The 25,623-nt window shown below is 39.1% G+C and overlaps 2 protein-coding genes and 1 long non-coding RNA gene across 3 annotated transcripts; 2 read left to right on the forward strand and 1 right to left on the reverse strand.

Moving 5' to 3' along the window:
* Positions 1 to 1,158: 1,158 nt before the first annotated feature.
* On the forward strand, positions 1,159 to 16,115 carry LOC114471334 (putative monooxygenase p33MONOX). The gene is made up of 8 exons (XM_028460088.1): positions 1,159 to 1,333; positions 2,958 to 3,036; positions 3,130 to 3,317; positions 3,447 to 3,558; positions 5,397 to 5,533; positions 14,338 to 14,501; positions 14,640 to 14,821; positions 14,962 to 16,115. The coding sequence occupies exons 2-8, from the start codon at positions 3,009 to 3,011 to the stop codon at positions 15,165 to 15,167; spliced, it is 1,017 nt and encodes a 338-aa protein (XP_028315889.1). The 5' UTR covers positions 1,159 to 1,333; positions 2,958 to 3,008; the 3' UTR covers positions 15,168 to 16,115.
* A 264-nt stretch (positions 16,116 to 16,379) lies between these two features.
* On the reverse strand, positions 16,380 to 18,342 carry LOC114471347 (uncharacterized). The gene is made up of 3 exons (XR_003674959.1): positions 18,276 to 18,342; positions 17,851 to 17,927; positions 16,380 to 16,860 (listed from the first exon to the last, which is right to left on the reverse strand). It is a non-coding gene; the product is annotated as an uncharacterized LOC114471347 (long non-coding RNA).
* Positions 18,343 to 23,324: 4,982 nt separating this feature from the next.
* On the forward strand, positions 23,325 to 24,248 carry LOC114470772 (basic salivary proline-rich protein 1-like). Its single transcript, XM_028459103.1, has 2 exons — positions 23,325 to 23,493; positions 23,581 to 24,248. The coding sequence occupies exons 1-2, from the start codon at positions 23,325 to 23,327 to the stop codon at positions 24,246 to 24,248; spliced, it is 837 nt and encodes a 278-aa protein (XP_028314904.1).
* Positions 24,249 to 25,623: the final 1,375 nt, after the last annotated feature.

Genomic DNA, 25,623 nt, shown 5'->3' on the forward strand with positions numbered 1-25,623 from the left:
CCAATGCCCATATCATCTCATTTTTTGACTTACATAACCTCAGCATAAATTTAAACACAAAATTTCATAAAAAGTTGGAACATTATTACTGATGAACAATTGACTCGCACTTGTAAATCTATTTCTTTCACAAAATCTACTAAACAAAATCAATTGTAGTCATAATCCTAATGTATAATAGGCATTGTGTGATTTTTAGGTGATAATGGTAATTCATACAACTTATATTATCTGCTTGCATTAATAATATAATATAAATGCTTAAATGTTCAAGGATTACATGGCATTAAACAGCTGCGTTGCTAATCTGGAAAGCCCAATAGGCTGAACACACACACACACGCAAGCACGCACACACACCTCCAACTATTTCTGTACCAATGTTCTTAAGCAGTTTTTAGCCTGTAACAGATATACATGCTTCATATGGTCTCCATGTCTATTTCTACTGAGTGGATGACCTTTATGAAGAAGAAATGATGCAACATCATATCTTTGTTAGAGTCAGTTTAACCTGTCCCACAATGGCCTTGGCCCCTAACCTTCCCTGTTAGTGGATATTATGGTGGACCTTGAAAACCTTGAGAAATTCTAAAGAATCAACAGTCAAATGCAAATGGTCATGTTTGTTGACAATAAAATGCAAACAAAGGCAGATGACCTAATCCATTCCTATTTGTATTGATGACGTTTTATTTTCTGGTTATGAAATGTAATCAGTTACTTTTTGTTAACAGAAAGCTTAATCGTTGCTGAAATAGAAAGATTATTGCTGTCACCAAGTACAAAAACTAACAGTAAACTGAAATCTGATGTAAAAATCAAAACTGCTCTCATTCATGGAGAACATGCTAACTCAGAGGTATCAGTAAATCACTGACCTATTGGCTCTAAATGTAATAGAAAATTGAAAAACATGGATTTAGGATAAACAACTTTTATATAATATTAATAATAATCCTCAAAAAAAGTGTAGTCATACAACTGACAGCAAACTGACTCCATGTTTTTATGCTTTGGCTTTAGTTTTTAGTGACACACAGTACCCATGGCTGTGTATACCAGTAGGCCAACCAGTTCCCATGTTATGAGTTCAGCTGTGCAGCTCAGTGCATGTATTGTATAACAGGCTGCACTTTGTGGGCTCTGACGCTGCACGCTGCGTCACTGCTCTGTTTGCACTCTGCATGTCCAAAAGTCATGGCTCCGGCAAAGGGTCAGACACACGCACTATTTGTTTGTTCCGCCTGCCTGTGAGTGAAGAAGAAATCCATTCTGCTGTGGAGTGATACCAAACACTGAAGGAGAAGAATAGCAGATACTGACTGAGCAGGTGAGAGCTGAAAAACACACTGATTATACTCTAATGGTGCAAATAACCTTTGACTGATTGACTTTCATAGTGCACCCAAAGTATCTTTTTTATCTTTTTTTTTACTGAAATATCATAATTTTTTGTGCCTATAATTTATGCCAGTGTTTTTCAACCTTGGGGTCATGACCCCATGTGGGATCACCTGAAATTTAAATAGGATCACCAGGAATGTGTTAAAAATAATTACTTAAAATTACTTAAAAACTGTATTTAAAAAAATTATTTCAAATAATATTCTTTCTTTTTTTGTTGTTAAAACATACAGTATCAAACAACTGTATTCTGTACTTTCACTTTCTCAAATATACATCTAGTTCAAATAAAATGCAGTATAAAAGAAAAGCAAAATGACAAAAAAGGAATAAAAAGAAATATCCGAGCTGGTGCATCTTGTTACTTTGTGCATTAATACATTAATGTAATTGTATGACTGAGCCAACAGTTTAAGAACACAAACAACAGGACACATAGCAGGGTGATTGCTGGGATTTTATACAACTATGGGACACATGACAGGATGATTTTTATTTATCAGACACTACGTGTGAATCTGTCTGGAAAAAAAAGGCCAGATTAATCAAAAGCGTGTTCGTCTGAGTGTGCACTTTCAGAATAGCAACACTATCCTCAGGAGACACACATCTGATGTAAATGATTAACATTTAGGCTGTAAAACGCATTAGCATAGTGTTTTGTGTTTAATGTTTGTTCATCTCTAGGGTTTAGGGCACATGTGGCCAAATATGGGACTTCAGAGCAGGGGTTCTCAACTGGTCTCACCCTGGGACCCACAGTTTACCACAGTCATTAAATTGCGCCCCCTTTTTTTTTTTATTTATTTATTTTTTTTTTTTATAAGAATTCAACCAACCAAATTTAGTTTGTCAAAAATAGCTGTTGAAAGCCCACATATATAATCTTTTTTTAAATGTAATTCTATACATTTTCCTGTGCAACAGGCGTTTCACAACATGCCTGTTCAAAAATGTTTTCTTCAAAATAAAAGACAAGTCCAACATGAGAGACATTAGGTATTTGTTTGTTTTTGACCAGCTGTCCGCAACCCACTTTTGGGTTCCAACCCATCAGTTGAGAATCGCTGCTTTAGAGCATCCAATTCGGCCCACAGGAGAAAATTAAAATGACAGAGGAAACATGAATTATTGTGTAAATTACCAAATAATCCGGACGTAGATATCTGAAATTCACCAACTCCACAATATTTTTAGGGGCTTGCATTTTTGCTTTGTTTATATCACATGAATGCAGTCATTTTTAATTGCAAATTGTGGAAAGAACTCTCAATTTTTCCACAAATTTAGCAATTTTTCACAAATAATTCCACAAAATTCCTCTAAATTACACAAAAAAGTGAATTTAACTGATATTGAAAACGAGGGCACAATAATGTTAAAGTTGTTCTCCCCCCCCCCCACCTAAAATCTGCATCCCACTTGAGATCAAACTGGTCCGTGTTTGGCCCCTGAACTAAATGTTGGATAATGATGATAATAATGATAATGTTGACTTATACAAAAAGCTTTTCTAACAACCTGCTGACTTTATATTGTGTGTTGTCAAGGTTTAGCCAGTCGTCAACAGGCCCTCTGATTGGCTTTGATCCGCTATAGAAATGGGATCACAACAGAATGACATTCCAGGTAAATTTCATCAAGAATCTAGTGACAAACTTTGTTTTCTTGCTTCACATTAAAACAGAAACGTATTGATACTTCTTCACTGGCTCTATTCAGCAATAGAGTCCGGATCATCGTCCGGATTCTTCAGTGCCATTTCGTCGCCCATTGGGATGTTGCGACGTGAAAAAATCTATGAAGACAGTGTGTTTGACGGAGTCCAATCACCAACCGAAGACTTCACAAGCTCAATCTTTTGGAGAGATTCTGCCCTCTCCAAGAACAAGTTTCAAAACACTGCAGAGGTACTTTCAACTTTTTCTATTCTTTCAAACAAACTTTGATTTGGTCGGAGTAAAAACTTGTTTTCTCAGGATTACTCGCCAGTTTTTATTGAAGAATAACTGTCTACTCTGTATGCTTTTCTGTGACAGGGAGGTCACACTGGGGGAGAGTTTCTGTCGTTTGAGGCGACAAAAAAATCCATGTTTCCAGCATCTCTGGTGAAAGCCAAATCCACCTCACTATTAAGTTCATTGATGAACAGTAAGTCAACATTACCACCGAAATGAAAGTCTGTTTGTTTAACTCAGGGACAGAGATCTTTGTGCTGTGTTCTCTGGTCTGAAAAAGCTGCTGGAAGAAGTGTTAAAATCTTAAAGTTTGTTGGGGATTTTTTTGACGAGATGTTGCTGGTCCATATTTATTTGTCGTTAATGTAGTGGTTCTAAAACTTCTTCTGTTGTGCCCCTTTTTGGGTAATGAATCATTTTCAGCTTAATCCCCAAAAGATTTTAACAAAATGAGTAATTAAATTTTTTACCGTTATTGAAAAAAGTTAAAAAATAAATAAATAAATAAATAAGTATTCTTCTTCAAAACTCACTACCTAATGTGTTGACTGCCCCATGAACAATGATCAGGAATGGCCTGCATGTCCAAACATCTTATCATCACAACCAGCATTAATTGAAAATGACATTCATGTCAATCTAAACAGCCTTGTCCATAAATGTGAATTTACTCTTTTGATTTTACAAATATTGTGGTAGAGAATCTTATATCTCATAGTCTGGGAGTTTTTCATGTGTTTTTTGGCAAACTTTATGCAGGCTTTCATATGTCTTACACTGAGGAAAGGCTTCTGTCAGGCCACTCTGCCATAAAGCCCTGATGGTGGAAGGCTGCAGTGATAGTTGACTTTGTGGAACTTTCTCCTACTGCATCTCTGGGGCTCAGCCACAATGATCTTTGGGTTCTTCTTTACCTCACTCAAAGATGTGAATAAATACGAATTTACTCTTTTGATTTTACAAATATTGTGGTCGTTCAATTGTGCTGCATTGGATCTGTATAAAAAAAGATTTAAAATGTTGATTGTTTGATCATGTGATCATACATTCAATCGTTCGTTTATTCATTAATTTCATCAATTATCTTGATTTATTTAATGATTATTTTTGGCCATGGTTTCATTGCACATGAGCCATTCTCCAGTTTACGAGTTTCCCCTCTTTGGACTACTCCCGATTAATCTATCACCTATTCAATACTTCAGATTTCAGGACAAAATGTTCTCATTCTGTTTGATGCGATCAAACCTTTCTTAGGTTTATCCAGAAATGATATACAATTATGTAAAGATCAGTGTTCATTTTCACATCTTTAGTTAGATTTTGTCATAGTTTTGACTAAAATACAATGTAGTTTTGTGAATGTGGTGTGAATGTTAGTGTTAGTAGTGGTCGTAGGGGCTGATGGCGCAGTGTGGTAGCCTCACTGCCATCAGTCTGCCCCATGGCAGCTGTGGCTACAATAGTAGATTACCACCATTGTGTATGGAGTGAAGGAATAATGCAATGTAAAGCACTTTGAGTGTCTATGAAAGGCACTATATAAATCAATGTATTCTTCTTCTTCTTCTTCTTCTTCTTCTTCTTCTTCTTCTTCTTCTTCTTCTTCTTCTTCTTATTATTATTATTATTATTATTAATAATAATAATAATAATGTTGTCATTACAACTGTTTTAGTTGTTCTATAGTTTTAGACATTTTTAGACATGCAATTGTTAATTGACTAAATCTGTTACAGATATTGTTGAGTAAAATATACAAGTTATGCATTTTTTTTAAAGAATAATTTGCTATTTATCAACCAGATATGGGTTGATGTAATGTTTTCTGAATACACAAAGACAGATCCCATGTGATAAAATTATGCTTTTGTTTTATTAGTGGATGGGAACTAAAAAAAAAGTTTAGTTGACAAAATTAACACTAGTAATGATAAAGAAAAAAGCTAATTCCTGAAAGTAATAGGGCTGCTGAGAGTTTTTTACATTTTACTAAGTGTTTAAGTGTTCTTTCTGCCTTCCTTCTCTCAGAGCAAAGCCAGGACAGCACCTCCAGGTCTGAGCAGCAAACAGAACTGTCCAATGCTGTGTTTGCTTCCTACAAGGGCCTTTCTCTGGAGGAGTCCCGCGTACCCCGACACAGTGAAGCCCTACGGCCAGCGCTTCAGGTACAAGCCCGCTTTGTTTGTGGGTGTCGCCATTTTGTAGACTTCAGCCAATCAGCGTTCATAAATATTTTTTTTGTCAAGTCAGGATTACTCTTCCTTTTACTGATCCCCAAGAAAGTCTATTAAAATAGCATTTCAATCATAGGTTTAGTGCTTAGTTGGGTGTCATCCAGTTGCTTGGACGTTATGACGTTGTAGAACAAATGTTGACGTTGCACTTACCAGAAAACTTTGGTGAGTTTACTTTGACTCCAGAAAGATTGGAGGCCTTTACTCTTATAAAACCATTTGGAGTTGCATGAATGGGGGCACTTCCTTCAGTAATCTGTCAAACACTTTGACCTCCCCAAGTGTGCGTTTCAAGTAGGGCTGAGTGATTTGGACCAAAAATCATATCTCAATATTTTTTCTCAAAATTGCAAAATACAATATGATTCTTCATAATTTTTTACTCAATAAGGTCTTACCAGAAACACAATTCTTAGTTACATTTTGATGCATTTAACGCACAGGCACATTTGTTAACAAACAGTTCGTCAGTATTGACTTTTTCTCCCCAAAGGGACAGAACGTGTGAGTGAGTTCTGTAGTGTGGCTTGTTTAGGGGAAGATCTGGGTTAGGACGCACTCAGTAGTCCGTCTAACTGAGCTTTTTCCTGCTATTCTGAGAAGAAGCAAAAGCAGCAACTCCTAAAATGAGTGTTTCAATACAAAATAAGCTTTAGAAATAGGCAATATTGTAATTTTGTATATCAACAAAATAGAAATCTTGATATATCTTGAATCTCAATATATTGCCCAGGCCGAGTTTCGAGTGCTTTGTATTGCATAAGCAGCTTCCATATTGCCTCACATATGCAATGAGAGGACAGCTCACAAAGACAACTCAACAGAAAAAAACTCAATATATTTTTCAGTTGAGCTGTCTTTGTAATTTTAGTTTAGTATTCCTTTACACTACCATATTAGGTTTAATCACACACGATTTAAGCCACAATAAAGGACCTCGTGAAAGACTCACAGAACAGTTACAACAATCATGGAACAAGGACTGTGTGAACTTTGAGTGTTTGTCATGTTATTTGATAGGTTAATGATTAAAATATGTCCTCTGGTCACAGCATCATCACCCATGGGACATTTTTGCTAGGGACATGTTATGCTATTTTTCACCCATCTCCATTTCTTCTAAGAACCCTAAAAACATAGCATTTGAGGTTTATTTTTCCTAAACTTGCCTGTTTTCTAGAGTTTTAGTCCTCTGTTTAGGGGCCTACTTATGCGTATTCAGGTGTGGGCGTGTCTATGCTGACTTTCATGCCTTGCTCTTTTACGAGGGAAATCAGTGATCATCAAAGTGATTGTATTGCGCTATCCACACACTGTTGGGATTGTTTTCAACCAAAAAACTGCACATTACAGTAAAACGCATGGCTACTTAAGCAATTTTTGTTATTGTGAGTCAGTCTCAGCACTTCAGGGTCCGTATTCATCTCAGCAGCAGTCATTCAAACACTCATCAGAGTGTTAGGCTGCTGAGTCACTTTCTTCTCCTCCTCCTCTGCTCTTCTAACTACAGGAATAGAGCATTTAAGGTGATAATCATTTGCTTTGTCCAACCACTGCGTCGCATTGTGTCACAAACAAGTCAGATCAGTGATACAAGACGATATAACAGGTTCTAAAAATGTGTCTGCTGGTGCTACACCGAACCACAAGATGGGCTGGAAACCACAAGAGCGGAGTACACCTCCGCATGAACAAATAGTACATACACTACAGGGTACATTCACTGTGGAGACGCGGCGCTGGCAGCAGGCAAGTTCTGTGTTTAGTTTTACCGGTAGCCATCACTTCTTCACTAAAACAATGGCGAACTTTGCAAAAGTTTTCATCAGGTTAGGGGTGGAGTCCATGGGTGGAGTTACCAGTGGAGGGGAGGGTATTTTCGTTCATGATTTCACTTATGATAACCCTAACCCACAAATATAGAACATTTGAAACAGAGCACTTTTATCTGTATTGTAAGACTTACACAGACCACAAACAAAGGACTTCATGGATTTATTTCACATTTTGTGTGCCGTGTGGACACTCAAGTTACCTCATTTGTGTTGTAAAAGTGGATTTTTCATAATATGTCCCATTTAAGTCCGTACTCAAACTAAGGCGTGCAGGTTTCTGGCCTTCATACGCCTTTCAGTTATGAGTAGCCTATCATTGTAATAATATATTGTAATCACATTAATAATCATTCTTTCCACTAAGTTGTTCACCTCTGTAATAAAACAACTAATTGTTCATGTAACATTGGGTTGTGTCAGGACAAAGGTTGTGTTTGCTGTTCTGTACATTTGCCTGGTTTTGCCCACCATCACACCACCATTTCACTGTTGCCATCTGACTTTGTAAACAGTTTAGCAACATTGAGGACACAGTCACTGGCACATTACCAGAGGTGAATTTCTATGAAATAGCCTTTCAGTAATAGCCAGAGGTTACGTATGGTGTATTTGCCGTTTTATGGTATATACGGAAGCGTAGAGCTGCCACAGGGGAAAATACATTTTGGATCACTATATTGTATGAACAATACAATGATATTGTACAAACATGATATTATATTGAACAAACAATATAGTATGTTGTACAAACATGATATATTGTACAAACAATATTGTTATATAATAACAATATAAGTATATTGTGTGTACAATGTAACATCATGTTTGTATATAATGATATTGTTTGTACAATATACTATCAAGTGTGTACAATATAAGTATATTGTTCATACAATATGAGTATATTGTTTGTATAATATAATAATATTGTTTGTACAATATGATGATCATATGGTGTATTTTAAAATACACATGGACAGTACATGCAGGTAAAGATTGTAGCAGATATAACTGTTGACTATCAGACTAAACTGCATGTTTAAAGTCACTATTTTTATTTATTTTTTTAAATGCTTTTTAATTTGTTGTTGTGTGTATATTTATATACAGAAAAACTTACATTTCTTAAAGATATCCATAAAAAGTGTCGTTTAAAGTTTGCCACAAGCCACCTGGGTGGCTTGTGGTTTGTGGCAAACTGCAACATTTGGTAAACAAATTACGTAATGCTTTGCTGGCCGGAAGTACCGCCTTCGTGTTGCCAGGCAACGCGCTAGGCGAAGGGAAGAGTTGTCCTCATTTTTACTGTGAATAGACCAATCAGCGAGCTCCTAACAACCGAAGGCCCAACTCTCAGGAAAACATACAGCTTTGTTGTTGTTTTTTTAGCAATAATCGTCCTCAGAGCAGAAAAAAATATGGATGAAATACAGGAAACGGTCAACCAGAGGCGCCAAAGAAAGCTGATCATAAAAAGGTGTGTTTCTAGCGTATTTAGTTTGTTTTATAGCATTTGAGCTTTTCGGTCGTTAGCAACATCGCTTACAGCTAGCACAAATGGCTACCAAGCTAGCTTTGTTTTTCCTAACATTATCCACCAACTACTGATATATATATATATATATGTATATATAATATTTAAAAGCTAGTAAAATTGTACAGAATGCAGTTAAGCGCTTGAAATAAGCTTGAGCTTCGAAAATAGTTACGTAAGGACTAGTAAAAGTAATGGCTAACATTTGAACACTAGCTAGCATCTGTGAGTTGGTGAAGGCCACGGTGAGAGTGTCGCGTTATTAATGAGAGAGATGATGATGTCCCATCGTGTTTACCCGGTTAACATGATGTGGCCACAGCGAGGACAGGGCTTGGTTTTATTTTAATGTAATGTGAGACCATAATGATACATGTTATTGGATTTAAACATGTTTCACTCAATTTCAACTCACTGGGCGCTTTGGATGATCAGAGGTAGAAAAACAAAAACAAACACTAGTTATAGCAGGTATAGTAAGGTGTTGACATTCAAGGAGATTGTAATGATCTTAATGATTAGAGGTCATTCCATGTCATTTCACAAAGGCAGTGGCTATTGATACGGAAACGTGTCAATAGCCACATGCTGTGCCTTTGCACTCAAGCTTTCTTCCTTCCGCTGACGTGAGTTCGAGTCCCACTTTTGTCATATATATTTTTTAATTTTCACATATTTAACACGGCAAATCCCACCTTTAAAATACATATACGAAAAAGGTGTAAAATAAAATGGTCAGCGGAGTAGCTAAAATAAATATGAGTTAAAATAAAACGGACGGAACTTTAAACCACGTGGTGCACCAACACGTCACTTAAACTGGCCAACGAGGGGCGCTCCGTATGAATAGACTGGCAGTTTATACATACGTTTACATATGAGTAGGCACGCCCTTTCACAAATGGCCCACGCACTTCTGTCTCTAAAAATTCTGAAATGTTGACCAATTGGTCAGTGATTATTCAATGGGCACACTGTATTTTTTATTTTTATCTGATGAATAATTTATGAGATATGGACAATTTAGTGTGGGAGCTACATTGCATAGGAAATTGTTATTTGTTATTGCCTTACAAAAAACACCCACACACACATATATATATATATATATATTTATAGAGTAAATTTAAAAGTAAATTTAAAAAAAAAAAAAATTCAGATTTATTTTTATTTGTATTTGTTTTCTTACATTCCCAAATGCAGTTATGAAAATTGTAAAATATATATATTATTATGTCACCCAAGAACCAATGCATATATCTGAATAATCATTTGCCCCAAACCCTGACAATTTTTTTTCAAATTTTGGGGGGGGCTGTATTACTATACAAAATTTCAGTTTCCTATGTGATATAGTTCCTAAGACATTGGAAGCTGAAAATAAAAGAAAAATAAGGAGGCACGAAAATCGACACATACCCCCCTGACTAAATTGTCCATATCTCAAAGTATTAATCGGATCAAACGGGAAATGCACAATTTGCCAATTGAATTACTGTATTAAGGAACAGTTGGTAAAAATTTCAGAATTTTTGGAGACCGAAGTGCGTAGGATGTCTTGAAAATTTGTTGAATTGACATGGAATGACCCTTATGACATATTGTGTCCGTGTGATATGTCACATTAGTATTCATTTTTATACATAGTCTCCCTGTAACCGTTCAGAATTTCTCTGGGAGTTTATATGGATTTTGATTATTTAAATGTAATGTTTAACACCTGCTTATCCTGACGATGGTCAATAAATGCTGAAGTTTGCACAGCTCAAGAGTCAAAGAGCCTGGCCAAGGCTTCCTGATCATTGCAAATTCTGACAGACTAACAGCCACTAGCTTCATTTATTAATTTCTACACATAATTTTGGACTGTGGAAAGCAACTGGAGCCTATATTTTAATATTACAAAAAAAGCAACATTTGGCCTTCGGTTTTGTGAGTTAAAAGCAAGGCCGAATAGTAGCGTGTGACGCAATGACGCAATCAAACAACGTGCAGTGATTTGGAGTCAGAAAAGTGTGTGTGCATTGCTGCACAACCAGCAGCAACAGCTCCTCCTTTCCACACACAAACACAGCCAGACTCTCTCCTTTCCGCTTACCGCTCTCCTTCGTCCGTCACGCTGTGAGCCATTGTTTCCTCCTCAGTGTACAAAGCTGCATAGATTGGTGTAGCATTAGCAAGGAGTGCTAACAGCTGATGTGTGTAAACAATGGGTCCGTGGCTCCAAGCAGTGACTCCCAACACGATCGGCAGCAGAAAAAGTAGTGCAGTTTGGGCGTCCAGTAGTGCAGTTTGCATTTACATATATGGCAATAAAGTATAAAATATATTCTGTATTAAACCGCAGTGTTGTTTTAGCTGTAAGGTAGTTGGAGAGGAAGGAGCTCTCATTCAAGGAGGCATGTTAGGTGAGGTCACCTGCCAATGTGGGCAAAATCCAACTCGCCGTGTAAAGCTCAATTTTTACAAAATTTGGCCCTCTGAATAAGGCTAAAGCGATGTATATCACTGTAGCAAAACCATTATAAAGTAATTTTTTTCATCTTACCTCCCCTTTAATGCACTTAAGATTTTTTTTGGAATGCATGTTTTGTTTTATTTGAAGGCCCAATATAAATGAAAAACTTACTTTTGAAAAGCAAAGGCTACTGGAATATTTAAAAAATCTCAATATTCAATAAACATTTGCTTTCTTTAAAAAAAAACATGACTAAAAATGTATTCTAGGCTATTTATGCATTATTTAAAATAATAGTGAAAAACTTAACCGCATTTGATATTCGGTATTCGGCAAAACGTTTATATTTTGTTCTTCTGCCTCAAATTTTCATTTCGGTGCATCCCTAGTCAATACTCATCCAACGTGACAGAAGTCCGTAAATAACATATATCTGCAGCTTGACTGGCTAGGCTCATTTAAGTTCTTACCTGGACTTTAGCTTTATTACAGAGGGCAAGTAGTACCTTTTCTGTAAATCAGCTACATGATGAAGCTCACTCCAAGACAGCAGCCTCTGTAACAGGAAGTGAAGCACAAAGTTCTCCCGTTCAGTTTGAGTACATTTATAATCACTTTCTCTTCAATTTCGCTCCATCATACTGTCCTTGACTCGTTTTCCCATAATTTAATGGAACATCCTTTTTTAAGTCACAACTTCATTATCCAGTCGCAAACACAAAATAAAGACTCAACATTACAACTCTATAATCAATTATGTTACTTCCCTGCATCGATTCAGAGTCGTCCACCTTCTGCATCGTAATAATGATTATTTTCAGCACCCAGAAGAATCTTGCACACTTGTTGGTGTTATTTTTGATATACTGGTGCTGAGAAACCCTGCTGATTTGTGATGCATTGTAATATCGGCCAACAAAAAATTTTCAGCGAAAAACCGGAAATGGACTTTTGGGCCTTTTTCGGCTGTATTTCAATACATTTCCATACAGTGGCTGTATTTTAATACATCTGAGCACTAAACACGTATGTGTGATTTATGTTTCTGCGTCATGCCGACACTGTAGTTACGCCACGTAGCTATAGTGTCGGCATCATGCAGAAACATAAATTGTTACTAATGTAAATATTCATATACTAATGCACCAAGATAAAACTGTAGTTTCTGCTATTTGCATCATTAGTTCTAATGAGAATGTCTTCCATATCCAAGTAAAGTTAGTACTGAGTGATATCCTTAACTGAATCAAAAATCAATCAAAAGTGAATCGAATTGGGCCCTTGTGAATCAAATCTAACCGATTTGGGAAATTCAAATCGATACCCAGCCCTAGTTACGCGTAGCCCTCTGTTAACACGGACCCCTACTCAGCAGTCTGACGCACGGCTGCACATCAGCAGCATTCATCTGGTGTCAGAGTCGGTCAGCGCACGTTTCACAGAGATCCTCTGCACTTCATCATGACTGTACTTTGGTCTGCGTTATAAAGATCATTGCTTGGATGGGATTCAAGCAGCGTGCACAAAAAATAATCCCCGCTGCAGAGAATGGAGACGTACAGTGCACTTAAGGAGAGTAGATCTCAAAGTCACTGTAATAAAGCATAGAAGCTGCTCTTCATCAAGAACTTAAATATGAGATAGCATATTTAATTTGACTCTCTTTCAGCGGCCTAGTCGGTTATAGGCCTGTGCAATATTATTGAATGAACGAGTGGGGTCAAGTTAAACATTTTATTTTAAATTCTTTTTTTTTTTTTTTTTTTTGCATTGTTGGAATTTCAGTGCAAAATGAATATTTGTTATATTTTTAATTGATGTATTATTTAAAACATAAATTTTAGTTCATACAATTACAATGCTTTGGTTGTAGTGAGGTTTGTACTAGAGGCTGACATTTTTTCGGGAATCCCGCGGGTCACGGGATTCTCACGGGATGGGAGTCAATTTTATTATTAATCTCGTGATTGGGATGGTACAGGATAGAAAGTTTACGGGAGTGGGACCAACCAATAGGACAAAAACAGGACAGATGCGCCGCCATTTGTAGTTTTTTTTCCATAAGCGTACACAGTAACGCAAGTCAAAAGAACTACATGGCCCAGAAGCTAACGGTGCTTTCGGCCGCTGATTTCCAGCGGATTTCTTAAACAGCAATGGAGGGAGGGCGCAGCAGCGGAGGATCAACAGATATCTTCAAACTGAATTTGCAGCGCAAAGTTAGAAATAATGATTTGTTCATTAATCTCACGGAACTGTGTTACAGAAATTTTTGAGGCTCAAAATTTGACGGTGCTAGCACTGAATTTACTGCTTGTAAAACGTGTTCAGTGTTGGTAAAATATACAAGTCTGCCAGGGACGAGAAGGCTCAAGAGACTCACTTGCAAATCAAATGCTGTAAAAAATCAGCTAATCTCTTCATTTATCAAACGAAAACTACCATCATGTGTCAAGTCTGGTTTTATAAACAAAATTGCACGCATGTGCAGCCATTCAGTCATTCTGAACAGGAGCGGGATGGGAGTGGGAGTCATTTTTACCAAGATTGCCCATAAATGCAATGATACTAATAAATTGTATAATAATTTTTTTTAGATTTTTTTGGTTTTCGGCCTTGTTTTCCTTGGTTTCGGCATAGAAGTTTCATTTCGTTGCATCCCTACTGCTGACCCTTGTACTGTGTGCACAGGGATGTTTGCGATGGCAGTGTGAACTTGTGACATATCAGCGTTCCACAAAAACACTGACTGACTAACTGTGATACCATTGGTTATAATTTCTAATTAATTTGTTTGTTTTTGCCAGCTGTAATAAAATATGTTTTGCTTATTAATTGATTTCTAAGAAACCGTTTTCTTTGCTCAGCATTTTGTTTGTTTCACTGCTCAATATTTCTGTCTGTGCAGAAGTTGAGGATGCCAAGTGGGGACTTCAAGGAGGACAGGCTCACAATATCAGCACAAGCCACCCCAAGTGGAACCCCTTCAGCCACCCCCTCTGTCACCCCTTCTGTTACCCCCTCTGTTACCCCCTGCGTCACTCCCCAGTCATCACCAGCTCTTCCTCGCAGGTAGATGTATTATTTAAAAACAGACGAATACAGGTTTGTTTTTTTGAAATGGATGGAATATAAAGTATTTATTGTTAATATTTGGTGACTAATGGCTGCTTTACTTTTGTTCGTTAATTTTGATTTGTGGCATTACAGGGGCTGGCTTCAGCTGAGCTCTGCATCGTTTACCAATACACCAGACCTTCCCAGCCCTTCTGCCAGCTCAGACATGGGTGGAAATGAAGGTGGAGGTGGAGGTGGAGAAAGATGGAGCTTCTTTGGAACTCGGTCCGTGGTCCAGAAATCTCCAACTGATCCTGGCTCAGAAACTGGCACAGGTGGAAGAATTATTCCCAAACATGGACTTCTGATGTTTTTTCCAAAGTATCTGCATGCAGACTTGTTTTGATGATAGAACAAGTGTCAGTTTATTTTGCTATTGCATTGTTAGTAAATTTCTTTTTTCTCTGTTGTTAAGGCTTCTCGCTGCAGTCTTACTTCGGCCTTCAAAAGTCCTCCACCGTTGATGGCACCAACTCCCAAATCAACCTGAAGGTGGACGAGCCAGCCAGATTCATGCCTACCAAGTTGGAAATCCCTGAAGTTGAGACCAAACAGGTTCCCCCACGACCACATAAACTTAAACCTCGGGACATGAATGTTTTAACCCCATCAGGATTCTGAAATCAAGTCAGCTTGGTGTACACCCTCCTCACTTTATTGCTCTTTCCTTTTCTGACTTTCCACTGTCCCCTCTGCCTGCCTTGCCTTCAACAAGGTCAGCTACACCAGTAACTGAGAAGCCCTGGAAACATTTTTGTACTCTTACACCCACTTAATTGTCGTTTCATGTTCCTCCCAGTCCCATCCAAAAGCAATAGCCTGATTTTGGTACAGTCTTGTGCATTGTTTCTCCCTGCTGTCCTTGTTCCATGTTCTGGTGTGGTGTAAGAAAAGAAATAAGTGGAAATAGCTTTTCAGTTTTTTGCACAAGGCTCTTTAGCTAAAGCTGAGCAGCTATTTGACATCAGAACGTTAAAAAACTTTATTGTTTTTGATTTGAAGCTCAGATTTACAAATTGTGTCATGATTTTCTGTCAGCATGTAATCAGTAGTGACAGATGTGCCTCAACTTACTTTGCTCTTTACATTTTTGCCATCTAGTGAAATTAATGACCAATTTTACTTGACTATTGCAGAGTTGTGGTGGTTCTGTGAGATGTTGTCAGTAATCTTCACATTGACTGCTGTGATCTCTAGCACATCTTTATTTAATTTGTAACGTTTGCCTGCCTCTTATTTCATTATGAGCATTATTCAAGTGATCACAGGTCATGGAAACCAGTAAAGGTGCACAGACTCTAATCACATTCATCGTGTAAATAGAAGAACCGTTTCAAACTGGTCACAACAAGTCCAAGTATTGTTTCCCATTTTGGGAAATAAACATGATTTATAACAGAGTAGACGTGCTGGGTTTTGTATTTTGTCATTCAAACCACTGCTGGGTCTGTTAACCTCTGTAAGGCATTTAGTGCCAAATGATTTACAGGTTTCTTTAAAAAGAATGTGATAGCAGAAGGGAGATTGTCTCCCACTTCCATGTGTAAATAAATCTGATCTTAACAATGATTGTATGATCTCTGGTGTCTTTTTCCCTTTTTTGTCAGGCCTTTAAATGCCACTGATATCCACTGTTATCAAATGCATAGCTTTCATGGGCTTTTGGAGATTGAAGTATAAAAAAATAATGCTGGAAAAAATAGCATTAGTTCTTCAATTAATATTTCAATGTCACTCTTATAATCCGATAATATAAAGGATTGGGGATGGACTAAATCTTACAAACATTTTTTTAAAAGGCTTATATCACCAATTAATTTTGTCGTCTTTTTCAGGCCAATAGCTCAAGCTTAACAAAGCTAAAACAGAGATTTAGGAATAACTCAAATTCAAAATTTCCACTGTTGTGTTTTTAGACCAAATGAGAAAAAGCCTCATTAGTACAAGATGAGAAAATATAACTAAGTTTTTTTCTATTCAACATGTTTTAAAAATGCTGGTTAATGACATGGAGGAAACAAACTGGAATTACTATATTTGGATAGTACAAGTTGATGTGGTTATTATTATGAGTTCTTGTCTCCATTATGTTCATGTCACAGGCATACCAGCTTCGTCCACATGGGGGCGCAGTGGAAGTTGACTGCTGTGCTTGGACCTCTAACTTGGCTCATCTCTCTGAAATGTGAGGCAGTCGCTCTTTCTCTCCTAAGTGATGCCACTCAGGTGTTGTGCTTTAGCATCTTGTTGCCTCCTCAGGGAGGTGTGACTGTGAAGAGATTCTGGTTTCATTCCAGTGTAGGCAGGAATCAATCTGAAAAAACATAACCCAATAACATTTTTACAAAACATTGTAGTCTGTTAAAGGGCAGTTTTGGTGTAAATTGACCCATAGCCCTGTTGTTTGAGGTCACGGCGTGCTGTCCATAGGAAAAAGAACAAGAAAATTGGCCATAACATAGACCGAATTTTGGACAGGTAACTTATGCTGACCTATAGAGGGTTTTCACGGCGCGTCATCAATCCGGAAGTAGCCATTTTGGAGATAAAGCAGCAGGTCTACACACAGCACGCAGACAAGAAAATCCTGAATTTCGAGACAAAATGATGAACAATTGCTGTGTTTTTGGCAGTACCAATCGGCTTCCTTCCATCCTGCGTTCTAATGTCCGCTCCCTGGAGAACAAACTGGTCAACCTGAAGCTGGATTTGAATGTAAGACAGGAGATGAGGGCGGCGGTGTTTGCATTTACACCAATAACAACTGGTGCAACAACGGTGAGCTAGTCTCGTGTCACTGCTCTCCTGATGTAGACCTACTGACTATAAAATGCAGACATTGTTCTTTTGTGATTTATTATAACTTTTGGCAGTCTATAAAACGCCACGTTTTTCGCGGTCTGACTGATTAGTACAGCCAAAAACATGGCAATAGTTCACCATTTACTCTCGAAATTCCTGATTTGCTCATTTGTGTGCTGTTTGTAAACCGGTTGCTTACCTCCAAAATGGCAATTTCCGGGTTGATGACGCTCCGTGAAAACCCTCTATAGGGGCATAGAGCCTTTCCCTTTCTATGCCCTCTTAGATCAGATTTACTTCCCTGTTCATAGCTCAGTGTGTATTGTGTCAAAGTTTTTCATTCTTCTTCCTATGGAAAGCCTACAGCGATCTCAAACAACACGGATACGGGTCAATTTACACCAAAACTGCCCTTTAACCAGCATAATTGGCTGTGAATAACATTATTTCAGACAATCAATAGCATTTATTATTACAACATGTTAAATTTGATGTTACATACCTAACTCCACTGCCTGTGAGAACACTTGTTTTGGGCTTTGTGACAACCATGGCACCCACGGGTCCTGGCTTCACTTCCTATTTATTTAAAAGGTAGTGTTAGAAGAAAAAGAGACTTCCTTGTCATTGTGCAGAAGTACAACAATATTTGTGTGGAAGAACATGACAATTAGCAGCAATACAAATAAGAATAAAAAATTAATAAATAAAAAGAATTCAAACAAAGTACTATATACATGTAAAAAAGTGTTAATACATATAATAAAGTGTTGAAGTGTTGCAGGACTGAAAATATTAAATAGTGGGAGTAGAGTGCTATCAGTACTATCTCATACAGTACTGTCCCATCACCAACACTTAACCAGAAAAGTGACTGGTTAAGTGTGATGCAAGCAATCACGCATTAAACAATGAAATGATACCAACCATTCCAGGTTCATGCCACTTCTTCTCTGTCTGTGTGCATGACAGGACAGGAGGGACAACAGACATGTCACATTCAGAATACTGGGCTGACTGGTAAAGCAATGCAACAAAGTGGTTGCAAGTTCCACAACCAGCCACTCAAGAGCAGAAGCTGTTAATCTGCACAACTGGTTGTGAATCACGTAATGTCATCTGAAATACAAAGAGGCAAAATGAATGGCTTTTGAAAAGATAGTCTCCAACAATGGCAATAAGAGTAAAACCGGTTTTGTCAAGTTGTTAGTGGTGCTAACAACTTGACACCACTTGGCTATTCTGTCTCTCTCTTCTGCAGTGTTTTGCATGGACTCGTAAGTTAAAATAAAATAAAATAAAAAGTTCAGTGAACAAGCTCGTATTTCTGTGAACCATGAACTGAACATATTTTAAACTTGAACTTCATTTTAACTCCAGATAAAATGTTTAAACATAGGAATGCAGCTATGTTTTGCATGACTGAAAAAGGCCTACAAAGGACGGAACAGTAGGTGGTAGCAGTGCGACATAAGAGGCCAGTGCTACCACCAACAAAACAGTACAGGTTTTTGCTTTTGAAGAGTGTCATCAGGTATATTACAGTAGTTAATAGGTATAATAGTTGGAGCCGTATGTTAATAAAGAAGTAAAGATGACAGGACAGCTTTGAGTAAGAACATGTAGTCTGAAGACTAGCTGAGTAACCTTTTGGAGCCATAAAGGTAAGTAAAAGTACGACTCTGATAATAGCTTGAATGATAAAACATCTCCCATATAGACCAAATAGCCTATATGGCAGACATATGCAACTTGCAGCCCAGGGGCCACGTTAGGCCCTCGATCTAATGTTATGCGGCTCCCAAAGTAAATGTACAAAATGACAGAAAAATACTCAAAACAAGAGCAAGAATACATGAACACAAATAATTACAACATTGTAGGAAAATACAATAAAAGACAAGAGAAAAACATAGAAAATACTCCAAAAGCACACAAAACTGCTCCAAAAATAAACAAAATATAACAGTATTACACAGAATTACTCAAAATTACAGAAAATGACAAAAGTAGACAAGAAAAACACGAAAAATGGAAATGGCTCTGCAAACCCACTTACAAGCAAGCAAAACAACAGCAGAAATATACAATATAACTCCAAAAATACACAAAAGGACTACAGAAATGCACAAAATACCTCACAACGAGCAAGACAACAATAAACATACACAATGAGAAAGAAAAAACACAAAATAACTCTTGGTTCTTTCCCGTACTAATGCTCAGATCGCTCATTATTCTAAATGCTGACATGAATGTTGATCATGTGACCCTCCGAACAAACCCCGCTGTGATAAAAGGCTGGTTGGAATTAGCATCACTTACCTTCAAAATTGCAGAGGTAGGAAGAAACGTAAATCTTGAATCCCTTTTCAAGTTTACTCTGTGGTGTGATGGCTGATGCTAGGACAACATGACATTGTTTAAGTTTATTTTATTTAAAACAGGGACAATACATATTAATGAACATATACATGTAAATATGCAAGATTATAGCCAAAGACTAATTTCCATCTTTAGTCCCTTTGGCAGGTTGAGTTCAACAACATAAGATAATAAATCAATAAAACGGTAACAGCAAGTAAAACAGTTTGCCTTCATGGCAGGAGGAGTAATTACAAAGAGAAAAAACATGTCGTTGAAAACACAATAGGACAGAAAAAAAAAAACAAGAACAATGAAACAGTATAGTGAATCATGAAACAAACAGGACACGGGTCAGGGAGTTATACGTATTTCATTAGTGTTAAATGCTAAAATTAGATATCAAAGAGTTGATTAAAGTGCGGAGTGCTGAAGTGTTAAAGTGTTGGGTGCGTAATGATAATGCAAATTGCACAATAAATATAAAATGTTATTTTAAGTGCACAATACTCAATACATATTACATTCATTATACCAGCAATGGCAATTGTATGATACTGGAAATACCCTTTTTTAAGAATGTTTATTTATTTAATTAATCAGTTTATTTCCGACATGGTTACATTCACTTTTTTTTTTTTTTTTTTTTACATTTTTTTTTTGTGCATGCCGAAAAAGGAGACGAGAGAAGCAGTTTGCTTATCTGGGTCCCGTCCCGTTTTACCATCGCAAATTTACATGGGTTTACATGTCTCTCTGGTCAAACATTCTTGAGTTGTTCTGAACAGTCCTTTTTTGTGTATTCTCATCTGTAGTCAGTGTTGTCTTTTTTTTTTTTTTTTATTCCTCCTCCTCTCTATCGTTGTTCGTGTTGGCCTTGTTCCCTGCCAGACGTTGTTAGCATTCCTCCAGTGCAAGAATAGTTCCTCTTTCGAAGGTGTTTGGAAGTTTTTTTCCCTTTTCATCCATAGTGTCACCACTCGGGAATGCCTCTTTTGGACACACAAGTTTGCTGCTTGCTTTGTCTCTACATCAATATATAACATATATATATATATATATAAAGTGTGTCTTGCCTTGCACGTATAGCTATAATACTTAAAAGTTAAATAAAGACATAATAAATTGCAAAAAATGTCAATGGGTAAGAGGGAGTAGTAGTAATGATAATAAAGAAGTGATGTTTATGTACAGTATGTACTCAGGAGAAATTGAGGATGGTACCCCAACAATTAGCTAACATTAAACAAATATACAAGTTTAGGCACTGTTGTGACAACAGTGTTGTTCTTCAAATAGCCAAGCTTTAAGATGGTCGGTAAAAGAGGTCAGAGTCGGGAGTTCACGTATTGTGTTTGGTATCGAATTCCAGTGTGTGAGAAGCACGAACAGAAAAAGTGGCTTGACTAAATACACTCTTTCCAAACGGAATTACACAGTCACCTCTAGAACCAGCTCTTGCTGACTGTAAACTTTGGAAGTCCCAGAAGGCACTGGGTGAACCGTAGAGAAGACTCCGCCATGATACCGGTACTTCACGGACATGATGCATGCATATAGCCTAATTCAGACACAGTCATGTTATCCTACAACAGCATCAGCAATTTTCTTATTTTCACACCCTGGATCACACTATAGGAATCACTAACAAGCTTTGGCCAAAAGATGGCACAATAATGTAACAATCAATTCATGATAGGAAAGATTTTATAGGGATTTTTCAAACACTGTGCCACAATGGATTATTACATTTGATCTTTATCTAAAAAAGTTATCAAAGTTTTCTTACTCTCATCTTAAAGAGAGATTTCACAGCTGGTTAAGCCATAGCATAACTTCAAGACTGACCAACCCACAAGACGATACATTTTATTTTCTTTAAACACGTTTTATTATAATCAGTGACGTGCAGTAAGCACTTGGGTTGGGTAGGCAGGACGTTCCAAATCTAGACCACCAATGTCAACACCAATGACAATTCCATATGTTTCTGCTGGCAAGTGTTAATTCAATTCAATTCAATGCAATTCAACTTCATTTGTATAGCGAAATTTACAACAAAGTCATCTCAATGCGCTTATCAAAATATAATGTCACGTGATATCAATTCACTAATGCACTGTGAAGGCACGTATAGCATTTGGCATAGCACAGCTACGTCCAAAGGCAGCGTAGGGAGCTGCCTTTGGACGTAAATGGTTGTCATCTTGTGGAACTGACTGCGCATGCGCAAACACATAAAAACACGCTATGGGAGCAGAGCAGCAACGTGCCTTTGAGAAGGGGTGTGGCCTCCTCCTGCCTTACAGCGGTTAGGAAATAGCGATGTTGAGCGATTTGGGCTATGAAAAGCCCAAAATGCTGACACTTTCAAACTTATAGGTACTGTAGGCTATCAGAAATTGAAAAATAAATAATTATAATTAAAACAAATAATCAAAATATCAATTCACCCTTGGGTAGGCACTGCCTACCTTGCCTACCCTAACTGCACGTCACTGATTACAATCCACTGCAATCCAATTTTGAATAAACCACCAATCCATTAAATTGCATTTTAGTTTGGAAATCAATGTATTTGGGAGTTTAGAAGCTTTATTGATGGCACATAAAATGACCCACTTGGGTCCCGACTCATTCATTATAAAACCATTCATTACTTGTCACCACACAGGAGGTTGGGTTGAGTCGAGTCATCATTGACTATTGAGTTCAAAGGAACTGATTTAATGGCTGCTGTTTTAGGATGCTTTTATTGTAAATCCAGCTGAGTGTGTGCGCGCGCGCGTACATGTGTGTCCTACACCACATGCACGCCAGAAAGAAACTCAAACACGGTGTGAACAATGTGCAGCTTGTCACCTTCAAAGCAGTCAGTTGGAGACAACTGTGACCTTGGCACGTGACCTTGACTGGAGGTAATTTTGGGGCGAGCTGAAAGGGAACTCTTTTGTCCTTAATTACAGGCTGCTGGTTGTGTGCTTGGGGCTTTCAGGTGGTGCAGCTGGAGCACAGGCAGAGATCAAATGAGGGAGACAAGAACCAACAGAGAGCTAACAGTCCAAAGAGTGGCCACAGGAAGTGATGGACACACACACACACACACACACACACACAAACACACACACACACACACACACACACACACACACACACACACACGGTAGAGAGAAGACTCTAGTGTTGGTAAAAGTCTTGGTATTGCCTTGGACTCGAGAGCATTGTCTCGGTCTTGAACTGGCCAGACTGGATCTTCTGTCAAGACCATACGAGACCAGCACTGATCTGCTATACTTTAATTAATTCATGTGTAACAATTCCTGATTAACTCATCTTGTGATTTGACTTAAAACATTTAACATTAGCTCACTGATTGTTTTGTCTCCTTTGGAATCTTTTCCAGTGCCTCATGTGTCAGACACCTGCAAAAACTCAGACATTTTCCATCTTACTTCTAGTCAGAAATATATCGGGACATTTCACATTCAAATGACTACCGACGCGGATTATGGTCAATTTTTATGGGAAAAGAGCAAGCAGGGACCAGACCCCAGGCCAGAAGCACCAGGAACGGAAACAGCACTGAGAGCAGCGCCCCCAGAGACAACGACCATGCCCATAGCCGCCTACCAAGGGGACGCTGCAAGTCGCTATGCCGACCCCCAGACGCACCAACCGAGCACCCCAGAGCGCGCCAGTTTGGCTTTTCTTGATGCCGCTTGCGCGATGAGCCCTAGACAGCGGCACACAACCGGTGCAGAGCAGCAGCCCCCAGCCAAAGGTGCAGAACCCACCCACCCCCCACGACACCACGACATAGCACCCCAGCCCTCCCGACGAGAGAGAATGCCACCAACTGCCCAAGCAGGACCACCCCGCCAGCCACGGGCCGATAGGCAGGCTAACCCAAGCACCCCCAGCCAGGCATTGCGACCCCACACCAACGCCGCCAGCAGAGCCCCCCCCACCCACGAAGGCCACCCCCAATCAACCACACGCCGACACGAGACACCCCCCGACGCCAGGACAGCCCGGAGGACAGTGGGCCCCAAGCCACCAGCCCCACCCCGCCCAAGGAGGCGCGGTGCCACACTGAACCGCGGCCAGTCCCCAGGCAGACAACGGGGGAGCGCGCCCCAAGATGCCAAACCCAAAGACCCACCCCCGGGACACCCCCACCCAGACACGGCACCCATGGGGCCCGGCCAGCAGACCAACCACCCCCGACGCGGATCCGCCAGGACAGGAGCCACAGGCCGCGCCCCCACACCCTCACCCAGCACGACCCAGGGGAGGCCCCAGCACGGGCGAGGCCCCACAGCTCACCCTTCCCTGGGACCCGGCCCACCGCGCCAGCGGCACCCTCAGAGAACCAGGGTGCCGTGGCCAGAGAACCAGGCCAAGGCACCCAGACCGGCCAGCGGAACAACCCACAGGAACACCCCGCCACCCAACAACCCAGGACACAAGAGCCGCCCCCAGAGTAGCCACCCCCAGCGCCACAACTGCCCCAGAACCCCCCGTCCGAAGCCATGAACCCCACCACCCCAGGCCCCCAGACGAAAATAACTAAAATTAAAGACAGAAAGTCCTTTAAATGTTGAACCTTGTCATGGTTTTAAAAAAATTATTTTTATGGTCTTGTCTGTGTTTTGGTCTTGACCCGGTAATGACTCCCAAAAGTCTTGGTCTTGTCTCGGTGTCGGTGCATTGGTCTCAATTCGAGTGGTCTTACGTACAACACGAGAAGACACAGCGGGCAAAGTGCAGCAATGAAGTCAAAAACATGCTACTGTGCCGCTAAGTGTCTTAGGTTTGGGGAGAAGCATGATGATGAACAAACAGCTGGACAGCTGTTTGTTTATTGCTGGTGTGACTGTGTCCTCACCAGTAGGTCAACATCAGCAAATGTAGGAGAAGGAGAGAGTGAGAGAGTGGCTGGGGAAGACGTGGAAAAGGAGAAATAGAGAGCAAAGGGTGGAGTGCCCCAGCAGTCATGACATAATACAGATGGTGCTCTCTCTGGATTCAGCATGACGTGATTGTGTAACCCCCCCGACGCACACGTACGCACGCACACACACACACACACACAGTCCTCCTCTCCCTACCCCCAGCTTCTGCCCAAATCTCACAAAAATCTCTCTGCTTACTCACAGATGTGCAATGGCAAGCACCACCCTTCCAGCGTGACCACACACCCAAACAAACACCATTTATACATCCACATTGACCCGACTCACTTACTCATGTATTTTGAAAGAGCAGACTAAATGATATCCTGAAAAGTAGCCTGAAACTATTGTTTTATTAGTAACAACCCCATGACAGCATTCGTCTGTCTTACCAAACTACGTGGATAAACGTCACAACAGGCCTGTGCTACAAGAAATGACGTTCTGTTTTGAGATAAGCTTGTTCCACTTATCCTGTGGGCTCGTAATGAGGAGTTCGGGAAAAACTTGTAAGCTCTATACATGTATAAAGGTCATCTTTGAGGAAAACTGCGTTCTTTTCTAATGTCTGTTTGTGTGGGATTGGAAAGAGTACTGTCAAAGTGACCCTGGAATTCATCTGGGAATACCTCAGCAGTACTTGATGAAGTAGATCCATCCCAAAGGTTATTATAATTAAAATATTTGCTTTCTGATATCTAACAAAGAAGATAAAAACAGAAAACCCTGAATACTTTCAGCATGGGAGGTGAGGTCCTTAAAGAAAGTGATAAGATAGTATTATCTCAAAGAGACAGATATGTCTTTATTACGTGGAGTTACTCTTCACTTATTGCTTTTCTATTATATCTTATCGGACTTAGCATCTACAGTTCCCAAACATGTCATTGAGCAATGGGCTGTTTATTCAGGGGTCATCCAGTTATTCCCATAGCCGGTGACAGAGTATGACAAAG

The sequence above is a fragment of the Gouania willdenowi genome, chromosome 10 (genome assembly GCF_900634775.1).
Source record: "Gouania willdenowi chromosome 10, fGouWil2.1, whole genome shotgun sequence".
NCBI lineage: Eukaryota > Metazoa > Chordata > Actinopteri > Blenniiformes > Gobiesocidae > Gouania > Gouania willdenowi.

Excerpts from the sequence above, each read along its gene's own strand:
- LOC114470772 (XM_028459103.1), top strand. The coding sequence starts at position 23,325 with ATGCCCATAGCCGCCTACCAAGGGGACGCTGCAAGTCGCTATGCCGAC. Across the intron at positions 23,494-23,580 it reads GCAGCAGCCCCCAGCCAAAG|GACCACCCCGCCAGCCACGG; the intron begins GTGCAGAACCCA and ends CTGCCCAAGCAG.
- LOC114471334 (XM_028460088.1), top strand. The coding sequence starts at position 3,009 with ATGGGATCACAACAGAATGACATTCCAG. Across the intron at positions 3,318-3,446 it reads AGTTTCAAAACACTGCAGAG|GGAGGTCACACTGGGGGAGA; the intron begins GTACTTTCAACT and ends TTTCTGTGACAG. Across the intron at positions 5,534-14,337 it reads CCCTACGGCCAGCGCTTCAG|AAGTTGAGGATGCCAAGTGG; the intron begins GTACAAGCCCGC and ends CTGTCTGTGCAG.